Source organism: Schistocerca gregaria, chromosome 10 (assembly GCF_023897955.1).
Source record: "Schistocerca gregaria isolate iqSchGreg1 chromosome 10, iqSchGreg1.2, whole genome shotgun sequence".
Taxonomy (NCBI): Eukaryota; Metazoa; Arthropoda; class Insecta; order Orthoptera; family Acrididae; genus Schistocerca; species Schistocerca gregaria.
Window position 1 is genome coordinate 221,350,415 of NC_064929.1, and position 21,765 is coordinate 221,372,179.

Sequence of the window (21,765 nt, forward strand, 5' to 3'; positions counted from 1 at the left end):
TTGTGTCTTGCTACTGGTGTAGTTTGCATACGACCAATCCCTTTGGATTTTATGCCAGATTTTGAGACAGAGTTTTGTTGTGGAAACTATTAAAAGCACGTCACACAGAAGTCTGTGCTAAGTTTCGAACGTCAGTCAAACATCGTGAATCTTAGAGGTTTGGCGTTTTTTTCAGTGTTCCAGCCTTGTTTAGGGATCAGTATCATCTTCCATTAATTTACTAGCTTTTTTCCCACACAGGTGCATTCGACACATACATTGAATGCATCCTCTTCTCCCGCTCTCCGTCCTCTATCTGCCTGTCTCCTCCACCACAGCCTCTGTCATTTCATCTTCCCCACCCCGCCTTTCTCCACTTCCTCCGCCGCCTCCCTCTGGCCATACTTCCTTCCCACTCTCTTTGCATCTTTGCCTCCCACCTACCCATTACCCCTGTACAAGTTCCACCTGCCTCATGCAGCTCCCATGCTCCCTCCTCCCCTCCTGTGACCCACCTGATGCTCACCAGCACACGTGGCCCCTGCGACAACGATACTACCCCACAACACGTCTGTCGTGCAGGCAGGCCACGTGTTGAGCCCCAGGAAATCGTTCGCTGCCCCTGACATGTCTGCTACGCTGCAAAGCCGGCTGATGACGCCGGACGATACTGTTCTCGCGCAATATTCCTGTTGTGCAGGACAGCCTGTACGCCAGGGTCTGTAAAAAAAAAAAATACGTTTTTGCCCGTATCTCTACTCTTACTGGAGCTCATTCTTGTGAGGCCTGATGTTTCTGCGCCAAATTTGGTTGAAATTGATCCAGGGGTTTGGGAGGAGACCTCGGACGTACATCCATACACTCTGCTTCATATATACAGTATTTGGTATAAATGCCACCAGTGAGCTGCATCCATAATCAAATGTGCTCCTTTACAGATAAAATGGGCAAATGTAACATCACGCTTAAACCACTAGAATATGAAATGAAAAACGTACAAGGAATGTCAGTGCTTCAGCCAGATAGTGTTGTGGTTGCAGAGTCATTTCCCTGCGCCGTACAAATGAGCAGATTCAGTCAGGGTGCCTCTGGCTCTCGTCCTCTGGGAGTGTTTCTGCAGTGTGACGAGTTCAGAGGACTTCCAGGCAGCCAGCGCCGTGGTTACACAGTGGATTACCTTTTGCTTCAGAGGAGGGCAAACCCCGTCGTACTGTTTTTTCTTCCGCTATAATATTCTGCTTTGTCCTGTGTCGTGGACAGATCTGTTCTTACTAGTGTTTGCACGTGTAAGTAAAGCTCTCTTGGTGAATTTTATTGTTGAACTCTCCGCACGCTGGGGAGCTAGTGCCAGTATCGTCCTGGGTTTCTGACTTGTCATCTTCGGTCGCCTGATGACATTGGGTAGCAAATGCATTCAAATGTTGCGAGCTGAGTTTCAGAAGCTCTCTGTTTCTGAATCTGTTTTGATATTTGTTCTCGAAATACGTCATAATAAGTATAATTATGGAACAAAAAGTGTTCCATAATTTTGCACCACATTGACGTAAACGATTTGGGCCTATTGCATCTGTCCTATGACGCCTGGATTGAGGTAGCTAACTAGCTACAGGAGGTCCCCAAACCGCGGTGCATCCCAGCAATTTCTCGCGTTAGCAGTTCGTTGCTGGAGGTGAGGGTCTGTGTCAGGAAAATGCCATGACCAACTGAGCTGTTGCTTTATGCGCCGACAAGGAGGCAAACTTTCCCCTCGTGTCACGGAAGGGAATCTCTTTGCTAGATTAGAGTGTTTTCTCAGTACTTTACGAGTACTAATGATATCCTATGTCCATTGTAAGGAAACTGGGTGAATTTGCGAAGCAAATAGTGACGAAGGGGCGCTCATATCTGTTACGGCTTCAAGATGGATCTCCGATATTGTGCGTAGCGGACCCTCAAGCTACACTCTCTGTTCATAAAACCCCTGGGTGAGTTTAAACTGGGTCCTGATAAACTGCTGCTACAAAGCCACGACACGTTGCGAGCTACACTAGCGAAGCCTTTGTGCGGTAGAGCACCGTCTTTCTGCAGGCCACCAACTTTTCGGTGAGGAGACCGCTCGGACCGCTCGGACCTGCCCCCTGCCGTGTAATATTAATGAGCCCGGGGCCCGGAGCGGCCACAAAAGAAATGGAGTCGGCGCCGCGAGCCCCACAAAGGCAGCGCGGCCCGGCCCTCGTCTGGACAAGTGCTCCGGTGCTCCAGCTCCAGCGCTCCAGCACTGCTCACCTGGCGCAGCTCCGCTAGCACTCTGCTGCCACCGACAGGTCAACATCGAAACACACAGCGGGCGCGACTCGCCTGCTGAATATCTTACCAGGCACTAAGAGTCCAGCGACAGAGCGGCGTACGCCTGGTGTGCCGTGCACAGCACGAAGTTATCAGAAGTAACTGCAGCGGTTTTACAGAATTGCTGCAGCTACATTATTTGTCGTAGTGTCATGGAGCTTTGTGAAAAGCTGAAAAATAATTTTTTGACATCTCCATAAGAGACGGCCCCCTCACTGATTCTCAGATATCAAGTCGATAATCAGGTTCTTCCCACTTTCAGCACAGCGTGTCCCTATCAGGCGGTTTTAAAGCGCTGTCGATGCAACCTCGCAGTTTTGGCAGGTTTCTCGATAGAGGACGCGAAAACACTGAATCTTTCACGTCAACCCACACACAGGTGAGGTCGGACACCACGATCGATCCACTTGTTTCTCAAGTTCCCGTTTAAGAATTCACGAACATTGTGACGGAAGTGAGCTGCGGCACCATCCCGAAGGAAGATAAACTCTACACTGTCGGTCTCCATTTGTAGCACGGGCCAATTTCCAACACGTCCAGATACGCACGTCCTGTAAGAGTCCTTTCGTAGAGGTAAAATGGACCGTAAAGTTCAAACTGTGAAACACTTTAACTTTCCACGAATCTCGACGTTTTGAGGTTTCTCTGACCCCCAGATTCGCACACTGTGCCCTTAAAAAAAAAAAGTTTTTTAGTCAGTGAAGACGAGGTTCTCACGAAACCCATCCTCTTCCGTAAGCTGGTACAACTATGCCGAATATTCAAAGCGTCTGACTTTGTCATTGGGAGTCGGGGCTTATAACAACTGCAACCGGTAAGGTGTCAGCTTCAGTCGTCGTCTTGAGATCTTCCAGACGCTCTGGTACGTTCAGCTCTACGCTCGCTCCGTTCGCCGACTTCTGTGGTCTACGCGCGAAACACACCCGCACGCGGTCATCCGTCTCTTGACTCTCTGCCGGCAGACCCGGCGATTTCACGTGGCAGCGTCATCCCAAAACTAAACGGCGCATACCGTCGCCACATAGAGCTGGCAGTTGCTAGATCTGCTGTGAACTTGGTTCTGAAGTGTCGTTGCACCGTCACAGCAGACTGATGTGAATGCGTTTCGAGCACGTTTTCTCTGGCTGCCCGCGGCAGAGGCCTGACTTGCTGCTGCAGCGGTGCAAAGCTTCTGCACTTTTGTGGCAACACAGAGAATCTGTAAAATCAATTCCATCGTCTACAACAACCTAATGCTTAGTTGGCACTACTATTCCGTTCGCAAACCTACTGCAGAGAAGCAACTGCCATCGTGAATTTCCCCGATTCTCCAGACGTGGCTGTCTCGACAGGTACTGGGACTGATTTCTCGACGATGTTAGAAAGTTCCAAGGATGATGGAGAACGACAAACGTATCAGTTACAGGCAACGGTCCCTCGTCCAGAAACCACCGAATAGGAAGATGTAAGCGAACATCCTTCTCGTACCTCTGACGGTGGACTCCTTCTACTGCGAGTTTATCGTATTTTTTGAAGGACATAATGCGCACCAAAACAAAACAAAAAATTGCTAAATGATCTTTAAATTTCGTAGCTTTAGAGCTATGAGCTATTGTTCAATAGAGGAGATGTGCTCCACAATATCAAAGATGAACAAATTCTTACAGCTCCTAAGATACGCAATTTAGAGCTCAGGTTTACTGGAGAATTCTTTCTTGTTTTGGTCCGTGCTACGTCCTGGCAAAATGTGGTAAGCAAAGAGCCTGCAGTAGAAGAGGTTCACTGTTACAGGTGTCAGAATGATCTACGCTTACACCTTGGTTGGCGCGGTCCTTAAGGGACTCGATTCCCTTACTTCAGATCCACACAGTTTCACCCTTCTCTACCATTCCTGATAGTCTGTAACATCATCAATGAATCGCCCTTTGTGTGCAAGGATGCGATATGTTCTTTGACTCTTCTTGACACGTAAACTCCCTGAATGTGTCTCCAAAACACGTAAATAGTCGTATTTTTCAAACACGGATTCGTCACTAACGCGGGAATTTAAATAAATTACAGAAATCTTCTTTCAATTTAGAATTATTACAAATCGAGTTATAATCTCGGATGCGGGAAATAATTCAACATATCCATAAGTACTCATAAAAGAAGATTGTATACATGGAAGAAGCCTGGAGATACCGACAGGTTTCAGATAGATTATATAATGGTAAGACAGAGATTTAGGAAGCAGGTTTTAGATTGTAAGACATTTCCAGGGGCAGATGTGGACTCTGACCACAATCTATTGGTTATGAACTGTAGATTAAAACTGAAGAAACTGCAAAAAGGTGGGGATTTAAGGAGATGGGACCTGGATAAACTGACTAAACCAGAGGTTGTACAGAGTTTCAGGGAGAGCATAAAGGAACAATTGACAAGAATGGGGGAAAGAAATACAGTAGAAGAAGAATGGGTAGCTTAGAGGAATGAAGTAGTGAAGGCAGCAGAGGATCAAGTAGGTAAAACGACGAGGGCTTGTAGAAATCCCTGGGTAACAGAAGAAATATTGAATTTAATTGATGAAAGGAGAAAATATAAAAATGTAGTAAATGAACCAAGCAAAAAGGAATATAAACGTCTCAAAAATGAGATCGACAGAAAGTGCAAAATGTCTAAGCAGGGATGGCTAGATGACAGATGTAACGATGTAGAGGCTTATCTCACTAGGGGTAAGATAGATACTGCCTACAGGAAAATTAAAGAAACCTTTGGAGAAAACAGAACCACTTGTATGAATATCAAGAGCTCAGATGAAAACCCAGTTCTAAGCAAAGAAGGGAAAGCAGAAAGGTGGAAGGAGTACATAGAGGGTCTATACAAGGGCGATGTACTTGAGTACAATATTATGGTAATGGAAGAGGATGTAGATGAAGATGAAATGGGAGATATGATACTGCGTGAAGAGTTTGACAGAGCACTGAAAGATCCAAGTCGAAACAAGGCCCCGGGAGCAGACAACATTCCATTAGAACTACTGACGGCCTTGGGAGAGCCAGTCCTGGCAAAACTCTACCATCCGGTGAGCAAGATGTATGAGACAGGCGAAATACCCTCAGACTTCAAGAAGAATGTAATAATTCCAATCCCAAAGAAAGCAGGTGTTGACAGATGTGAAAATTACCGAACTATCAGTTTGATAAGTCACGGCTGCAAAATACTAACGCGAATCTTTACAGACCAATGGAAAAACCAGCAGAAGCCGACTTCGGGGAAGATCAGTTTGGATTCCGTAGAAATATCGGAACACGTGAGGCAATACTGACCGTACGACGTATCTTAGAAGCTAGATTAAGGAAAGGCAAACCTAGTCGAGGGGCATGAAAGGGAAGAAGTGGTTGGGAAGGGAGTGAAACAGGGTTGTAGCCTCTCCCTGATGTTATTCAATCTCTATATTGAGCAAGCAATAAAGGAAACAAAAGAAAAATTCGGAGTAGGTATTAAAATCCATGGAGAAGAAATAAAAACCTTGAGGTTCGCCGATGGCATTGTAATTCTGTCAGAGACAGCAAAGGACTTGGAAGAGCAGTTGAACGGAATGGAGAGTGTCTTGAAAGGAGGATATGAGATGAACATCAACAAAAGCAAAACGAGGATAATGGAATGTAGTCGAGTTAAGTCGGGTGATGCTGAGGGAATTAGATTAGGAAATGAGACACTTAAAGTAGTAAAGGAGTTTTGCTATTTGGGGAGCAAAATAACTGATGATGGTCGAAGTAGAGAGGATATAAAATGTAGACTGGCAATGGTAAGGAAAGCATTTCTGAAGAAGAGATATTTGTTAACATCGAGTACAGGTTTAAGTGTCAGGAAGTCGTTTCTGAAAGTATTTGTATGGAGTGTAGCCATGTATGGAAGTGAAACATGGACGAGAAATAGTTTGGACAAGAAGAGAATAGAAGCTTTCGAAATGTGGTGCTACAGAAGAATGCTGAAGATTAGATGGGTAGATCACATAACTAATGAGGAGGTATTGAATATAATTGGGGACAAGAGGAGTTTGTGGCACAACTTGACCAGAAGAAGGCACCGGTTGATAGGACATGTTCTGGGGCATCAAGGGATCACCAGTTTGGTACTGGAGGGCAGCGTGGAGGGTAAAAATTGTAGAGGGAGACCAAGAGATGAATACACAAAGCAGATTCAGAAGGATGTAGGTTGCAGTAGGTACTGGGAGATGAAGAAGCCTACACAGGATAGAGTAGCGTGGAAAGCTGCATCAAACCAGTCTCAGAACTGAAGACCACAACAACAACATATGTACTCGACGTGGCATAGAAGACCAATACATTAGAAGTAACTGGACAAAGAGAATTCTGTAGATACTAGAAAATCCTGGAATTACTTACGTAAACTTCAGTGTAATGTATTCAACATGCCTGCTGTTGGCATGGACGAATGAAAACCCGATTCTGTACCGTGTGCTTCGAAAACTGACCACCTCACAGAACAACTAACATTAAGTTTGAACTCAAATAAAGGCCTGGAAATACTCCAAGCAAATATTGCGCCAATCTTCTAAACGGCTAGCAGCCATCTTAGCATACTTTTGTAGCTTTTTGCACGAGAATGATCCCCGGAAAGCAGCTTTGGTTCCTCACGTATGAGGAAGCAAAATGAGACGTGTGCACAGGCTCCAGAAGGCTGGTTGTTAAGAGTAGGCCCATTACGCGCGCGCGCGCTTGTGTGTGTGTGTGTGTGTGTGTGTGTGTGTGTGTGTGTGTAGCAGTGAACAAGTTTTAACTGTGACAAACACATCACCGACACAAATAAATTTGAAGAGCACGGGCCGAAACTGGCCATTAATGTCATTTATATGGTGCGTAAACGGTCATTTGCACAATATAATTTGACATCCTACGGTAGTTTTTTTTAAATTTCTGCGTCATAAGATACCCTTCAATATGTTTGTGATTCAGATTATGCAGGAGAAGACATAATTGTGAGAGCTGACATTATGAGAAGCATGTTCCAACATCTCTCATAGCTTCTGGCAGTGGCGTGCGTCTACCCTCTCTGTGACAGTATCACGGTTACCAGACAGACGTGGGAATGTGCTGTTCTCCTGTTAATTCTCCCCAGAATGATGAGCAGGACTCGAGAATGTTACCACCAACACGAATCACACTGTGACCAAAGTGTTGTGATTTGTTTCATATCTCCATAATTATTTATTTATTTAACGTGATGTGATTTGTGGCATCAGGTCTTCCTTTACACCAGGCCAGGTTTTCGCACATATGTACCTTTTTTTACATCATGGTCCCCTAATAAACAATGTTAACGTGACAAATAAAACTGAAATAATTTGCGTGTCTGAAGTGGCAATGTGAGTAAATGAAAATGACTACGAACTAACAAAGTTAAAACTTGTACTGCTGCCAGTAATAATGTTAATAATAATAATAACAGTGACAATAGTAACAATAATAAAAATAATGATAGTTTCATATATAGAAAGAATTTATGGGTGCACAAGATAAAGGTTTTCTGATACGGTTAATTCTCGGGAAAGGAGTTGCATACCGAAAGAATAACAATGTGCGAGGGTATCGAGTGCGTGCAGAAAGAATGGCAATCCTTATTCTCGCTGTAGTCGATAGTCTATTAAGTGTCTTCTGAAGCTGAAAGTGTCATTTGTTTCTCTAATAGAGCGAGGAAGGTTGTTCCAGTGTCAGGTTTCTACTACTGAGGAAAGTGGCGGGACGATGGGTATTGCTTGATGGGAACTGATGTTTCTGCCATGTTGTTCAGACGAGAGCATTCAGACCCAGGAGAGAGAGATATGAGGGACAGCAGGATATGGGAATTTCTGTGCTTGTCTGCAGACACCCAGGATAGTTGTACATAGTGAAATGCAATCGGTCAAAGAACCGAACATCTCAGATATAAGGAACACAGGCATTCGTTACCACTTCCAGGCGACGCGAGCTTTCCTGAGGAAGGCCTCGCAGGATATCAGTGACTGGAAGTATAAGTGTTTCTACAAGTTTCTTTTTCAGGTCAAGATGGAAGAGCTTTTTTTATTTTTTTAGAGCGCGGAGAGATGTTGATGCCTTCTTCCACATTGCAGTTACGTGCTGAGTTCAATTTCGATTTTCATCCTCTACTCCTAGAATCTTTCTTGAAGAAGAGAAGTTGATATTTGTTCCATTTTGTGTTAAAGATGGTAGCTATTCCCGATATTTCGGGCTAGTGGGCCTATAATGACCAACCAGTACCGCTCGGCTCGGTTTCCGCTTTACCCCTGTGTCCGTTTCGATACTGGACAAGAATCGGCACTCAGATTCTTAGTAGCTTCCTTCAAGATTATTGTTTTTGCTCCTAAACTGAGGGACGACGGCGCACATGTGGCATGTGCACTGGGACATGACTCACCACACATCACATCTGCTACCGAGCCCTGGGGGACGCCCGATGCTGCCTGCCGGTCGTGGGGCGGTGCTGGCGAGGCGTCAGCTGTCACCAACTGGCGAGGAATTTGGACTGCTGAGCATAGCCGCTAAGAGATGTCCGAGTCTGAAGAGCACACGCTAGTCGTGCTTCCAGCCATCCGCTGGCTTTATTTAGGCATGAGTTGTGCTGCGATGTTTACAGAAACCTGACCTATTTGTCTAACAAGTTGTTTGCAATTCGCCAGCTGATTGTGGGCTATTTATTGTAAGGCTTTGGAAAGTGCAGGCCACATGCAAACAGTCGGTGATGGGACGGTGGTGCGGCGACAGCCACTGAGAGTGAACCCTTCAGCGCCTTCTCGTACCTACATCAGCTCGTCAAACCACGCTGTCTAGAACAGCAGGTGAAACGTAGCAACCGACATCGGAGTGTGGTAGTGCTATGCGGTTTTATCAGTAAAGGGTGGCTGCAGCCGAAGGAAGTCGTGGATTCTGTTCCTCGTGAAATGGACGCCGCTGTGGAGGACGGGGTTGGTATCACCAGACACTAGCGTGGAGTCATCTGTTCTCAGAGAGAATGCGGAAACACAGCCCTATACTAAAGCGAGAAAAAGGCTTCACATAACTGGAGGACCAAATTTCTCCGTTGTGGAGATACGGCCACGAAATGGCAGACAGTCGGTGGAAGTGCGTGCACTTGCAGCAGCCGTTGCCCACCGTGCAGTCAGCCGTCAGCTGCTCTCTCTCTCTCTGCTGTTTTCCCATCATCACCGCCTTTAGCGTCCAACAGATGAAACTTATTATAAACGTATCGTGAGCACCGTATCCGTGAGATATGCGCGTGATCCATCCCACGCTGGACCGGGGGAGTACTCGGTAGTGTGGGACATCTGGAGCCTGGCAGTTGGGTCCCACAGGAGACCTGCTCAAGTGTTCGTAACGCCTAGGGCGACCGCACGCGTAAAGCGGGAAACTGGGGTTCGCATCCTGGTGCGGCACGAATTTCGATATGTCACCACTGAGTTATTTCGGACCCCGATGCAGAAAAAGGCAAAAATTTCTTTCGTCAAGTAGATGATATACAGTTTCTATAGGTGTTTCATTGAGTCGATGAAACAATTGGCAGTGCTTATGCCTCACGACCTTTTTAAAACTTGCTTTGTCCACAGGAAGCACACATCATAAATCGTGATCCAATTCCAGACCCTTGTTTATATTTTCAATACTATCTTAGTCAAAATTATAATTTCGCGTCTTTAAATCTTGAATGCCATATTTCTCTCCCATGTTTTGGTTTGGATAGCGTGACTACGTGTATGTGTGCTAGAATGAGTGACGAAGCAATTGCTGGGGCATGGCGAGTGCTACGTACAGGTGTTTCTCGGAAATGAAAGACGGCTCTTGCTTTGGGCTGCCTGCGACACGGCCTGAACAGGAAGCGGGCTCCCAGCGGACCGCACGGTTCTCTGCCGCAGAGGCTTGCGGCGGAGTCTGCACAATTTACGACGAGTTGCTCAAAAAATGTTCAAATGTGTGTGAAATGATATGGGACTGAACTGGTAAGGTCGTCAGTCCCTAAGCTTACACACTACTTAACCTAAATTATTCTAACGACAAACACACACACCCATGCCCGAGGGAGGACCAGCTGCACAGTCCACGACTGCAGCGCCCCTGACCGCTCGGCTAATGCCGCGCGGCTTGCGACGGATCGCCGCCCTGACGAGGGACCCGTGACACGGAGAGCGCATTCTTCAGGTTGTGCGGGTATCGGCCCAATGTTTTTCCGTGGACCTTGCTGTGAGGTCCTTATCTGTCAGGATGGTGAAAATGTTTCGCCTAGATGGCCGAAATGGCCTGGGGCGGCAGGACGCCCTACGCACCGTCGCCGAAACAGCCGTTGCTTCTTTTTGAGACGTCACGTAAGAACCGACCCACGCCAAGCGGTCTCCCACGCTGGAAGAAAAACAGTGTGTCTATTGGGAATCCGACGAAGACGTCATAAAAGTACCGGAGGTCGCCTATTCTTTGTCGCAGAAAGCACCAGAATTGGACGACACGAATTTGTCCGTCTTGTCTGTACTGAGAGACTAGAACTGTCCTATTGGTGTAAAGAAACGGCGCTCCATTTCGATCGGTAGTTTCAGCTTCTCGAAAGTATCCGTGTGGAGTGTTTTCCAAATGATAGTGAAGTGATAAAGAAAAGGGGTTTCTAGGCTTTGTACGCGAGGCGAATCAGCTCGTATAGACTGAGGCCCGCCGTTCGTGTCGGCAGACACACACATTTTGCAGCTCCGGCCCGTGAGGGACATTCAGAACGCGTGCTCGTTGACTTCCAGACAGCAGCAGTCGCTGTTCGGTGCTGCCTTTCAGCTTTGTAGTTCACAATCACTGTCACCCGCATTACCAGGGTTGTTGGGTAAGTCAGGTAAGTTGCCGCGAAAGAATGAAATATTTTTGTTGTGCCTTCACAGTTGGTAAGCTCGATTGTTCCGAGGATCGTATGAAGGATTTCAACAATGTACAGAATACGGTCCATTGTTGACAACCGTCTGGATTGGTGAATTTGTAGACCGCTATTGAAAATGGAGAAAACCGAGCCTCGCACAGTTATTAAAACATTTGCATTTGAAGGGTTGGAGAGCTGCACAAATCAAAACGGAATCTGATGAATTTCGTGCAGACTTGACACCACTGTCGAAGACAATTTGCTTTTGGATTAATGAATTTAAACGAGATCGGCCAAGGACCGTCCACCAGAGGTGAACACTCAGGATGGGGTGGTAGGGCGACGCAAGACCTCCGAATAAACGTTCGTCAGATTGTTGAGCCTGTAAGCGTCTCAACTGACTGAGCGCGTAATGTGCTACATGAAGAACTGGTTGTGAAGAAGCTGTGTGTGGCGTGGCTGCCGCGATTGTTTGCCATCGACTGAAAGCGCACAACATTTCAACACCAAGTCTGGCGATGTTTAATCGCAACCCATTTTTTTGCGCCGATTTGTGACTGTTGATGAAACCTGGATCCATCGAGTACACATCAGAGTCAAAACTGCAGTGAAAACAATGGACGAGGGCTGGTGAAAGCGCACCGAAGAAGGCAGAGACCACTGCGTCAGCTGGTGAGGTGATGGCCACTGTTTTTTGGGATTCCGTGCGAACAGTCCACACAGATTACTTGCGGAAACGGAAAACCGTAATTGGACCCCATTACGTTTCATTGTTGGAGCGTTCGAAGCTTGCGTTGGCTGAAGAGAGACCGAGGCTGGCATGGAAAAAAAGTTCTCTTCTACCAGGATAATGCACGATCCCACACATCAGCGATGAGAACGGTGGAAGTGCGTGACTCGGGCTTTCACCCAGTTCCTCATCCTCTCGGCTCACCAGACTTAGCCGCAGCTGACATTATCCTCTTCCCTACCGTCAAACTTTTACTTTCTGGGTAGAAATTTTCATCAAATGAGGAAGTTAATGTTGCAGTCAACGAGTATTTTGTAGAGTTTGACACAATCTATTTTTCCAATAGGGTGAGAAAGTATAAGGGGCGCTGGACTAAATGTATATCCCTCAAAGGTGGCTATGTTGATAAGCAAGGTGAGTTGTGTACGGATAAATATTTGTTCTTGCTGTTTAAACGGATTTATCAAACCGTCCTCGTTCATTCTATCAGGTCACGGCATCCTTGTTTAAAGTAGGAGCTACGGTAAATTACTGCACCCACTCGCCATCGTGGTCAGCCATATATCAGTACGTACTTAACTCCATTAAACAGCTGCTTGAACTGAATTAATGTTTATTTCTCTTTACATGTGATGTCACTCTTGATATTTGTGTAATAAATCTATCCTCGAATATAATTTCTTATTCGAGAAGATGTCATTCCGTGATCATTTATTAATTGGTTCATGCATGACAGAGATAAAAGGCGTGTGATACATTGTGTCAACTTCAGCTCCACTCCAACTGCGCACACGCCACGCCTTCACCATCTTGAACGGTCCCCTGCTGACTTGCAGGCTCCACTGATTCTTGTGGTAGTCCCCATAACTGTACACTTCTATCCAAAAGACGCAATTTGAAACGATACTCGTCCGACCACGCAACATGTTTCCAGTCATCAGCAGGCCCATATCAGTGTTATACGGACCCAGGCGAGGCGTAAAGCTTTGTGTCGAGCTGCCATCAAGGGTACACGAGTGGGTCTTCGGCTCGGAAAGCCCACATCGATGATGTTTTGTTGAACGGTTCGCACGCTGACGCTTGTTGATGGCCCAGCATTGAAATCTGCAGAAATCTGCTGAAGGCTTGCACTTCTGCCACGTTCCGCGATTCTCTTCAGTCGTCGTTGGTCCCGTTCTTGCAGGATCTTTTTCCGGCCGCAGCGATGTCAGAGAAATGGTCTTATGGGAAAATCCTCACTTCTTCGCTGCCTCGGATGTGCTATATCCTATCGCTCGTGCGCCGACTATAACACCGCGTTAAAACTCATTTAAATCTTGATAACCTGCCACTGTAGCAGCAATAACCGATCTGAAAACTGCGCCAGACACGTGTCGTATATAGGTTTTGCCGACTGGAGCGCCGTATTCTGCCTGTTTACATATCTCTGTATTCGAATACGCGTGCCTACACAGTTTCTCCGATGCTACAGTGTAGAAGTCGAGTAGAAAGCACACAGCGTGTGTGTGGTAGGTGGCCCATGTGATGAACCTGCAGTGTGTCAAGCATTGTGTTAGTGATTGATCACTTACATAACCAATATTAGAGTCACACAAAATTGTGACGGTAGTGATCTTTTAAAAATGATTTAGTTTTGTCACAGAAAGACACCCTTTTGGTTTTTTACCCCTCAAAAAGTTTAATTTTTCCGCTTACGGGGCGATTACTTGCAGGTTGGGAGGTGGTGACACTAGCTGCTTCTGATACTCATAATGCTGAAGAGCGCACGTGTTGATTACATCAGATTAAGGAAATGGTTTCTGCTGAACAGTAGAAGCTATGCAAGGCTTCAATTCCTATCAATGACTGGTTACGTTAAACGCCAATTTTCAGAGATTGCTGGGTAAATGAACTATGTTGTAAGTACTGTAATGGCATTAATTGGCTAAAATAATGTGTGCTATGGAAAGAGCAGCGTAGTAATACAGTCGACATGTGCCGCTGAAAGTTGCAATGTTGTTAATAAAGAAATCTAAATGCTACTTTTTCAAATTTTTGCATATAAGGAGAGGCAATGAATGGACTTTTATTCTAATAAGTACAGCAGATCACTGAAAGAATGGTTAAAAAAACAGAACTCAGTTTTTTTCCTCAATTCACATGTTTACAGGAAATGTGTGGGTCCTCCACCTCCCCCTCCGCTACCCTCCCCCCCCCCCCCCCCAAGACACACTCCCCACATGCCGATACTGCTGCAAAGCTGACATCGTCAACGAATCGAGTAGCGAAATTTCGAAACGATTGTCACCCGCAAAAATTGTTTCGTGGAGGTCATGGATTCAAGGCTGTCGTCCCGTAATGGTGATTTTGTAGTCATTGGTAGATTTTACCCTCCCCTATCGTTCTCTGACACCGTCACTTTGTATTTTTTCCAGCCTGTAGATGATGAACATTGTTGTCAAGCAGGGCCTAGGTTACCAGTTGATCTGTCGCCTGTCAGCAGACAGCGCCACAAGTGTGGTAAGACTTTCAAGATTTTGTGGCATCAGTCTGGCTGCCTCGTCCAGGTATTTCGTAACCGATCATCCAGCCACACTTGACATTTTTGTAGCTTTATGCTATAGTTCACGTACAGTTTGAATAGTACATTTGAACAGCGACAAAGTTGCAAATTTTACGTTATACACGACTTGGTACAAATGGTTTTGTGAATGTGAGTGAAAATGGATGAGGTGGTGTATTAAGCGAAATCATATTTCGAGGATTTTAGTGTGAACAGCTTCAACCAGAACCGTCTGATGATATTTTAGGGAGGACGCTAATAACCCTACGGTTGGTCGCCCTGAATGCACGAAACACACAGACGAGCGTTCTCCTTTACTGGGGGGGCAGTACTACAGATGTGGACAGAGCCATGCTCGTCCGTGTGTCTTCGGCGCCGCACCGCGTCTCTCGGTGGCCAGGGTTCGTACCCCCGCCCTCCCCTGCCAGCAGGTGTCTGCTGCATTTACCATGTTGCCGGCGCGGCGCGGCGCGGCGCGACGCGGCGCTAATTGTGAGGGAGCCGTCGCCTCGCCTCGCCTCCGGTGTTTACCGCCTGTGGCGCTGGCGTCGCCGTGACAAAGCGCGCCCGCACCGCCCGGGGCTTCCCCGCGTTATGAGCTGGAAAATTACCCGCCGCCGCCGCGCCGTGGCGCTGCGCGCCGCCATTGTCTCGGGCCACAATGTGGCGGCCGCATTGTTTCTGGCGCCGTCAGCGGGGCGGCCGTGACAGGCGTGCCGGATCATCCGATAGGGGGGCGGGGGGCGGGGGGCGGCACATCATCTGATAGCTGCGGCCCGACTCTGCAGCCGATGTGCGGGGCTTGGGCTGCAACGTCTCAGAGGGTAATCCCAGGATCTGAGCTGCAGGTAGAAGGGCAACTCGTGTTGCTTACGAAACAATTCCTAGACTTGGCAACAGATCACTCTGCGTACGCCATACAGGGAAGTTAAAGAGATCAGTACGTTCGAACGAATTATCAGCAATGATAATTACTACTGAACCGTTATCTCTGTAATTGGTTTGTGTGTGTTGGCTTAATAATTTGATTGCGTCAATAACTGACTGTGTTATTGCCTCGGTCTAGTGAATGCCAGCTTCGTCATTTGTGGGAACTAGTTTGCTCCTTTCATTCATTGCATTTTCAGATAGAAATGCATTTTGCTCTCCATTCTGTGTCAACAGTACCTTTTCCATCTGTTTTCGACATTATTTTGAAAATGTGATGGCTATCTTCCTCCTCTTCCTTCAACTCGCTCACAGTAGTCAATTTCGAATTCTAAGCTCCGCACATTTACGTTTCCAGCCTGTTCACTTCTATTCTTTACATTCCTGTCAGGGACACCGTTAGTTTTGGGTAGCTGTTTCTCGCGAGCTGCCACTCTATATGCGCAGACACTTAATTCGAATCTCCACAACAATGGCACACGATTAATCGACTAAGCATTATCTGTGCCACTATATAAAGACAAGACGTTGTTTAACGTTGTTTCCAAAAATCTCGGAAAGTTCTTGATCTAAAACTTGAAATTTTTACACGATTCTCTATTAAACATTTAGACGCATCGACTGCAAGAAAGAAACTGCTGTGTTGTGAAAATGTTCAGTTCCGTTTCCCTCTCGCAGCCAGTGTTAACTGCGATAGCAGGGCATTTCAACCATTAGACAAATCATTTATGCCGTGTGTATTTTGTGTCCTTGTACATAATTGCAAACAAAAATTGTATAGAGAACAGTGTGCTGTTGTGTTATCTTCCTCTTACTCGGTTTTAACAGAAATCAGGAAAGTTGTTTTTATAGATTATCGACCCATGATCTAAGTGGTCGTAGACTTTGTAATGCTACTCGTTCGCAGATTAAAACTATGGGAAATGCTGCCGTCGATGCTACTACTGTCAGAGATCTAGGAGAGGAGGGGGGGAGGGGGCGACAAGGGTGATTAGGCCGTATATCCAATTCCCACATACATTTGGCTACTGAAAAGCAATGCCGGTTCACTACTTACTACATACTTTCGAGATGAAATTATATATTAAACATTTTAAATTGCAACCTTCGTAATCTATATCATCCTAAATCTATTCGGAATCAGTCTCCAGGTTACTAAAAGAGGAAAGTATGCAAGGAGTCGAACATAGCCATTTGGTGGGGATGTTACGAGGCCATCTAAAATACTCGTACGTCTCCGTTCACATGTGGAGAGTTTCAAATGGCTGCATGCATAAAACCATCCACAGTGGAACTGACGCGGAGTCCCCGTGGCTATGTATCTGCAATTTATGAAGTGTGTATTCCGTGTCGTTTAAACTCCTCGATGTATGGCAAGAAACTCTAGCTTCCGAATGTATATATGGAAAAAAGCAAAAGAATATGTTGAAATTTTAAATTATTATAATATGAATATATGTATAAAAAATTATGTTTGTTAAAAGCTGGTTCATGCTTAGGGCACTTGTATTTGCAACATGAAAGCTCTGCAGGGAAGTCCCTCCGCAACGAAGGTGGCTTTGGCGGTGCAACTGCCAGCGGCATGCAGGTACATCTATGCAATTGGAAGGGATTTGGCTCGCATGTCGATCTGGCTGTTATTTGGTATTCACGGAATAGTGGGAAGGCTGTAATATGTTGAAAGTACGACGCCAACAAGAGGTTCTACGGAGCGTTCACACTTCCGGAGCCGTGACCGCTGTTAGCCGCCACTTCGCCACTGCTTCGCAAACTTCATACATTCAGTTACGTCACGTGTGTTGGCATGGATCAGTTAATTTGTGTGTTGTTTCAATAATAATCACTTAAAAAATAAATTCGTGTCCGGAACCACATTTTCAGTCCCGATCACGAACCTACGCAAGGTCCTCACCTAAGTGTTACTAAAACCGAGTATCGCGATTTAAATGAACAATTCTTGCATTCGTGTCTTTAAAATTGATTTTTTGTTTAACTAAAAGGAGTCGTAAAAGTTTAATTAAGAGTGATATTTGGATGCTTCGTTAATGAATTACTCCAAGTGAAATTCTTAAGGTAGCAAGTTTAAGTACAAAAATTCAAAGATCAGTTAACAGAAGAGTGAACTTGGATAGGCTTTTGCTAAAGTATCCTTAGTTTATTATAAAATAAAGTTTTGCAGGATTACAGTGCAAGATTATGTAGATATTATTGCAAAGAATACGTGCTTCACAAGTAATTAAAGTTCAAGTGCATATAAATCTTTAATGAACAGATTTACGGTAGTACTGTTAGAAAAATTGTGCACAATTTTAAAGAAGGTGTATTTTTGGCACCCGTCGTAAAAGGTTCCTTTTTTTAAGTTAATGGAGCCCAGTGTTGTATTTTATTGTCTTGCAAAGTAAATTAAGTGAATGATAAGCTTTTAGACTTATTCTTTACTCTTGTAATAATCAAAGAGATTTGACGAGTGAAACTATACTAGTTCATGGGTCCCCATCATATTCTCCACCTATTACTGTCACAGTTACTGAGGAAAACTGCCATATGCAGAAGAGCTTAAACAGTGTGTTTATGGCGTTATCCATCTTTATTTGTGTTTTTCATGTCGGTGAAGATAGAAGCCATGTAGTTCTGCAACTTAATGTAGTGACACTTCCGTATTTGATCAAGTAATGGTGACGATTGTGGCCGTCATTAATATGGGCTCGGTGCAGGTTTGCTCCCCATAACTTACTGTTGCGTGTGTTACTGGTAACTGCTGCTACACGCAGTACAGAGTGCACTCTGACCTCTTGTATCCAGTTTGCTACTCAAAGGGAAATCTCAACAAAAGTAACTTCAATAAATACCATTCCATTTTGTCAAATATATATTTCCAAATTAATATGCCCAACAGGGCTGCCTACCGTTCATTTTTTTCATTCATTTATGATTTTACCACTTGCGTTAACTCCCAAGATTAAAGCCTGTTTGGTTTTCACCAAATTCGAAATTGTAGTCCGATTCTCTTGTCAGTTAGGCAGACGCGCGGTCGAACCTCCAAGTCCTCTCAGAGGGTAGCTTCGGCGTGTTTCGCGGTACGCCAAACTCTGGAGCGCGCGCCTCGTACCCGCGTTTGCGCTCAGCTACGGAGTTCAGTCGTACAAGAACATATCGCGAAGCGGAAGTGCTCTGACTCTGAGGGCGTCTTGGTATCCAAACACTGCTGTAGACGCCGACTTTCATCACTGGCCGATTCGTATTAATAAGTAGTCGTATTTAAATAGCACACATGATTTTTCGTATGTCTTTGTGCCTCGGGAAGGGAATACGCAGAGTACGGGTGGGTACTTATTCAGCGCATCAACCACCTGCCCCGTGCCCTCGTCTCCGTCCGTATGCCTGAAATCCACTTGCGCTGTAGTATGGATTTGTTCCCGCTTGCTGACGCTGGTAGCTTTCTCTGGAGTTCTTTCCTTGGCGACTCGGAGCCCTCCGGCGCCTGAGACCTCCACCGGCCAGCGTCGTCCCGAATCAGTTAACATGTTATACTTCTTTTGACGCAGTCAGGTGTTGTTCGAGTAGCAGGATTTCATTGCATTCAGTTTTTAGAATGTTCGGAAGTGTTATTCCACCTCGGTTAATAGACTCAGTTATTTTACGAGAGAAACACGTGGAAAAGAACTTCGCATTGTTCCCAAGTGATGTGGCCGCTTGCATTTACGAGTGGTCTCTCGTTTGACTAATGAAGTGCTGTGTTCTCTTGGCCACCGAGTGTCACAAGTTGCATGTCGATCGGACTTATGCCTTCGAGTAATCTTTGATTCGTTCTTGTGAACCACATGTGGAACACAGTAACCAGTGTGCAGTTTCCCGTCTGAGTCCATTACCCTCGGCAAGTAGTCGACTTCAGATGTCACTGTTACGCGATTGCGTTTGTGGAATAGGGAAGTGCACTCGTGTTTCGCAACTGGTGGACTCCTCAATCCGACCGAGTAGTGCCTGTTTTGAGTCGTGTATCAATCGGGTAGAGTATCAATACAAGAATATCTTCCTGTTTCCCGTGTACCTAACCACCACGCCTCTATAGCTTCTCATAACATTCATAAGCTCCTTTCACCTTTGGAATTAATTTCCCCTGCAGTAATTACTGTCTTTGAGGAACTGTCTTATTACGTGTTCAGTGTTATCTAGGTCGTACGAAGCAGGTTGTTATGCCCAATAACAAATTCTGTGACCTTATAAGATCCGTTTGTCAAGAGTAATTCTACGTCAGCGTAGCTCCTCTTCTCCTTCAGACCGTCGCTCCTCACGAAAAGACTAATGCAACAGGTTTTGAAAGACAATAATATAGCTGTAACATTGTCTTATGTTCCGATAATCTAAACCACCTGGTCTGTATTCAGATTCGTTCAAGAGGAGCCCTTCCGTTGCGCGTAATTCAAATCAGTGTTCCTCGCTAATTTCGACCGTGATTAACCCTCAGTGAACTAATTATTCCGCTCCGCTTGTTCAAATATAAGTGACCACTTACAGTACCGTCCAGAAAGTCATCCGCTTGGAGCACTAGAGGGCGAGGAGGACACATTTCGGTTTCTCGAGAGTGACGATTACGGTGCGATTTCCGCAGCCTGTCCCAAGACTTGTTTTATGCAGCTCACCACTCTGGCCAACGTCTTCTTCATCTCCTGACAACTCCTCCCATTTGATTGTGTTGACTGTGTCTTCCTGCACAATGTTGCTCCTCTTCCCCACGCCTCACTGCAGTACCAGACTCACAATTCTTTGCCACCTCCTCCCAACCGACACTTGTTCTCGTCCAGTTGTGCCACAAACTTCTCTTTTCCCAAATTCGATTGAGCACCTGTTCATTAATTTTTCGATGTGTCCATCTAATTAGCGTCACCTTTCAGAAGCTTATTGTTCACGTTTCACTGGAGTACGATCCTACACCTCGAACAAATGCGTACCTTAAGAAAAGACTTTCTAATGCTTCGATTTGTATTCGTTGTCTACGAACTCTGCCTCTTCAGAAACGCTTTCCTCATTGCTGGCACTCTTCGTCGTATACCCTCTGTGGTGTGCCCAAAATTATAACGTTATTAGCAACCTTGAAGTCTCACTTTTTATACCTTAGTGATGGCTGAGAGCCTACATTCTATAACGTGAGGGTCGGCTGCCTCCCTCCCTCCGTCCCGCCACAGCTACTGTGCCTCGCTGCAGCGGCAGTGTCTGCTGCGCCGCCCACCGCGGCCTCGGCCTTGGCTTTGCAGGGACAGCGACCTGGGCGCGTCGTGCCGGATCCACGGGCCCGGGAGCGGAGTGCCGCCGCCGCCGCCGACGCTGCTGGCGGAAGAGGCGGCGCCGGGGGCGGCTGCGGGGGACGGCGCCGACGAGCCGGCCACCCCCTGCGCCGGGGGCGGCAGCGCCAGCAACGGCTTCCCGGGGGCGGCGCGGCCCGCCTCCCTGCACTGGCACCGCTGCCCGGAGCTGCACAAGGCCATCGACGGCGTGCGCTTCATCGCTGACCACACCAAGCGCGAAGAGGACTCCACCAGGGTGAGCGGACCGCACTTTGGACTAACAGGCCGTGCCGGGTCTCGGCGCTTAAACTCTGTGGCCGGCGGGCAATGAAACTGGAAGCTGCGGCCGGATACGGGCAGGGGAGCCGTCGTTACGACACGTCTCGCCTGCCCCGGGCAGCGTTTCGATAAAAAATGCCGGCTTGCGTCATTTACAGGGTCTTTCTGGTTGCAGCCTAAACTGCGGGGCAACCACATTTCATTCGTAACTGGAATCGTTCGATCGACATTTTCTTTTAAATGCGATTGAATTTTGATTGCGCTGTTCGCTTTTGCTGTGTTTTACTTTAGATCCCGTTTCGACCGACACACACCGTTGGGTGGCTTGCGGAGTATAAATGTAGATGTAGATGTAGATAATCCTTCCGGTTGAATGCTGTAAGAAAGAATAGCAAAATATGATCTCTGCATTTTCAGGAAGAGGATATACACCGAACATCAGTTTCCTCAGTCCGTAGTAAAGGAAATACCGGATTACGAAAGCAGCGTTTTCGTATATCGAAAAGAATGTTACGATAACGGAGCGAAATCCAGTCGCATTATTAGATCAAATATGTACTTAGGACAAGAAAAAGGTATGAAAATACTTTTCTGGCTCCTAGCTATTCACGAAAAGACTACGTAACAGAACTCTCACGCGCACACGACCTAAATTCAGAACGGGAAGCAACTGTCTGCTGATGTTTTGGGGCATTCAACATGCTTCTGAAAGCGACGTGGCGCCACGTCCCTTATTGTACTGTACTTCCACGGACTGCTGCGTGAGCAACTCAGAGCTCGTAGTGCTGAAAGCACGAACCTCTAAACTCCTGCGTGCCTCGTCTGAGGAACAGCCT

General features: G+C 46.2%; 1 protein-coding gene across 1 annotated transcript in view; it reads left to right on the plus strand.

Annotated features, from left to right (window-relative positions):
* The window catches only part of LOC126293545 (acetylcholine receptor subunit alpha-like), a 486,710-nt gene that overhangs the window by 418,089 nt on the left and 46,856 nt on the right, over positions 1-21,765 (plus strand). The window contains exon 11 of the mRNA XM_049986811.1: positions 20,621-20,906. Coding sequence (XP_049842768.1) covers positions 20,621-20,906 — 286 coding nt within the window. The remainder of the gene's footprint in view (positions 1-20,620; positions 20,907-21,765) is intronic.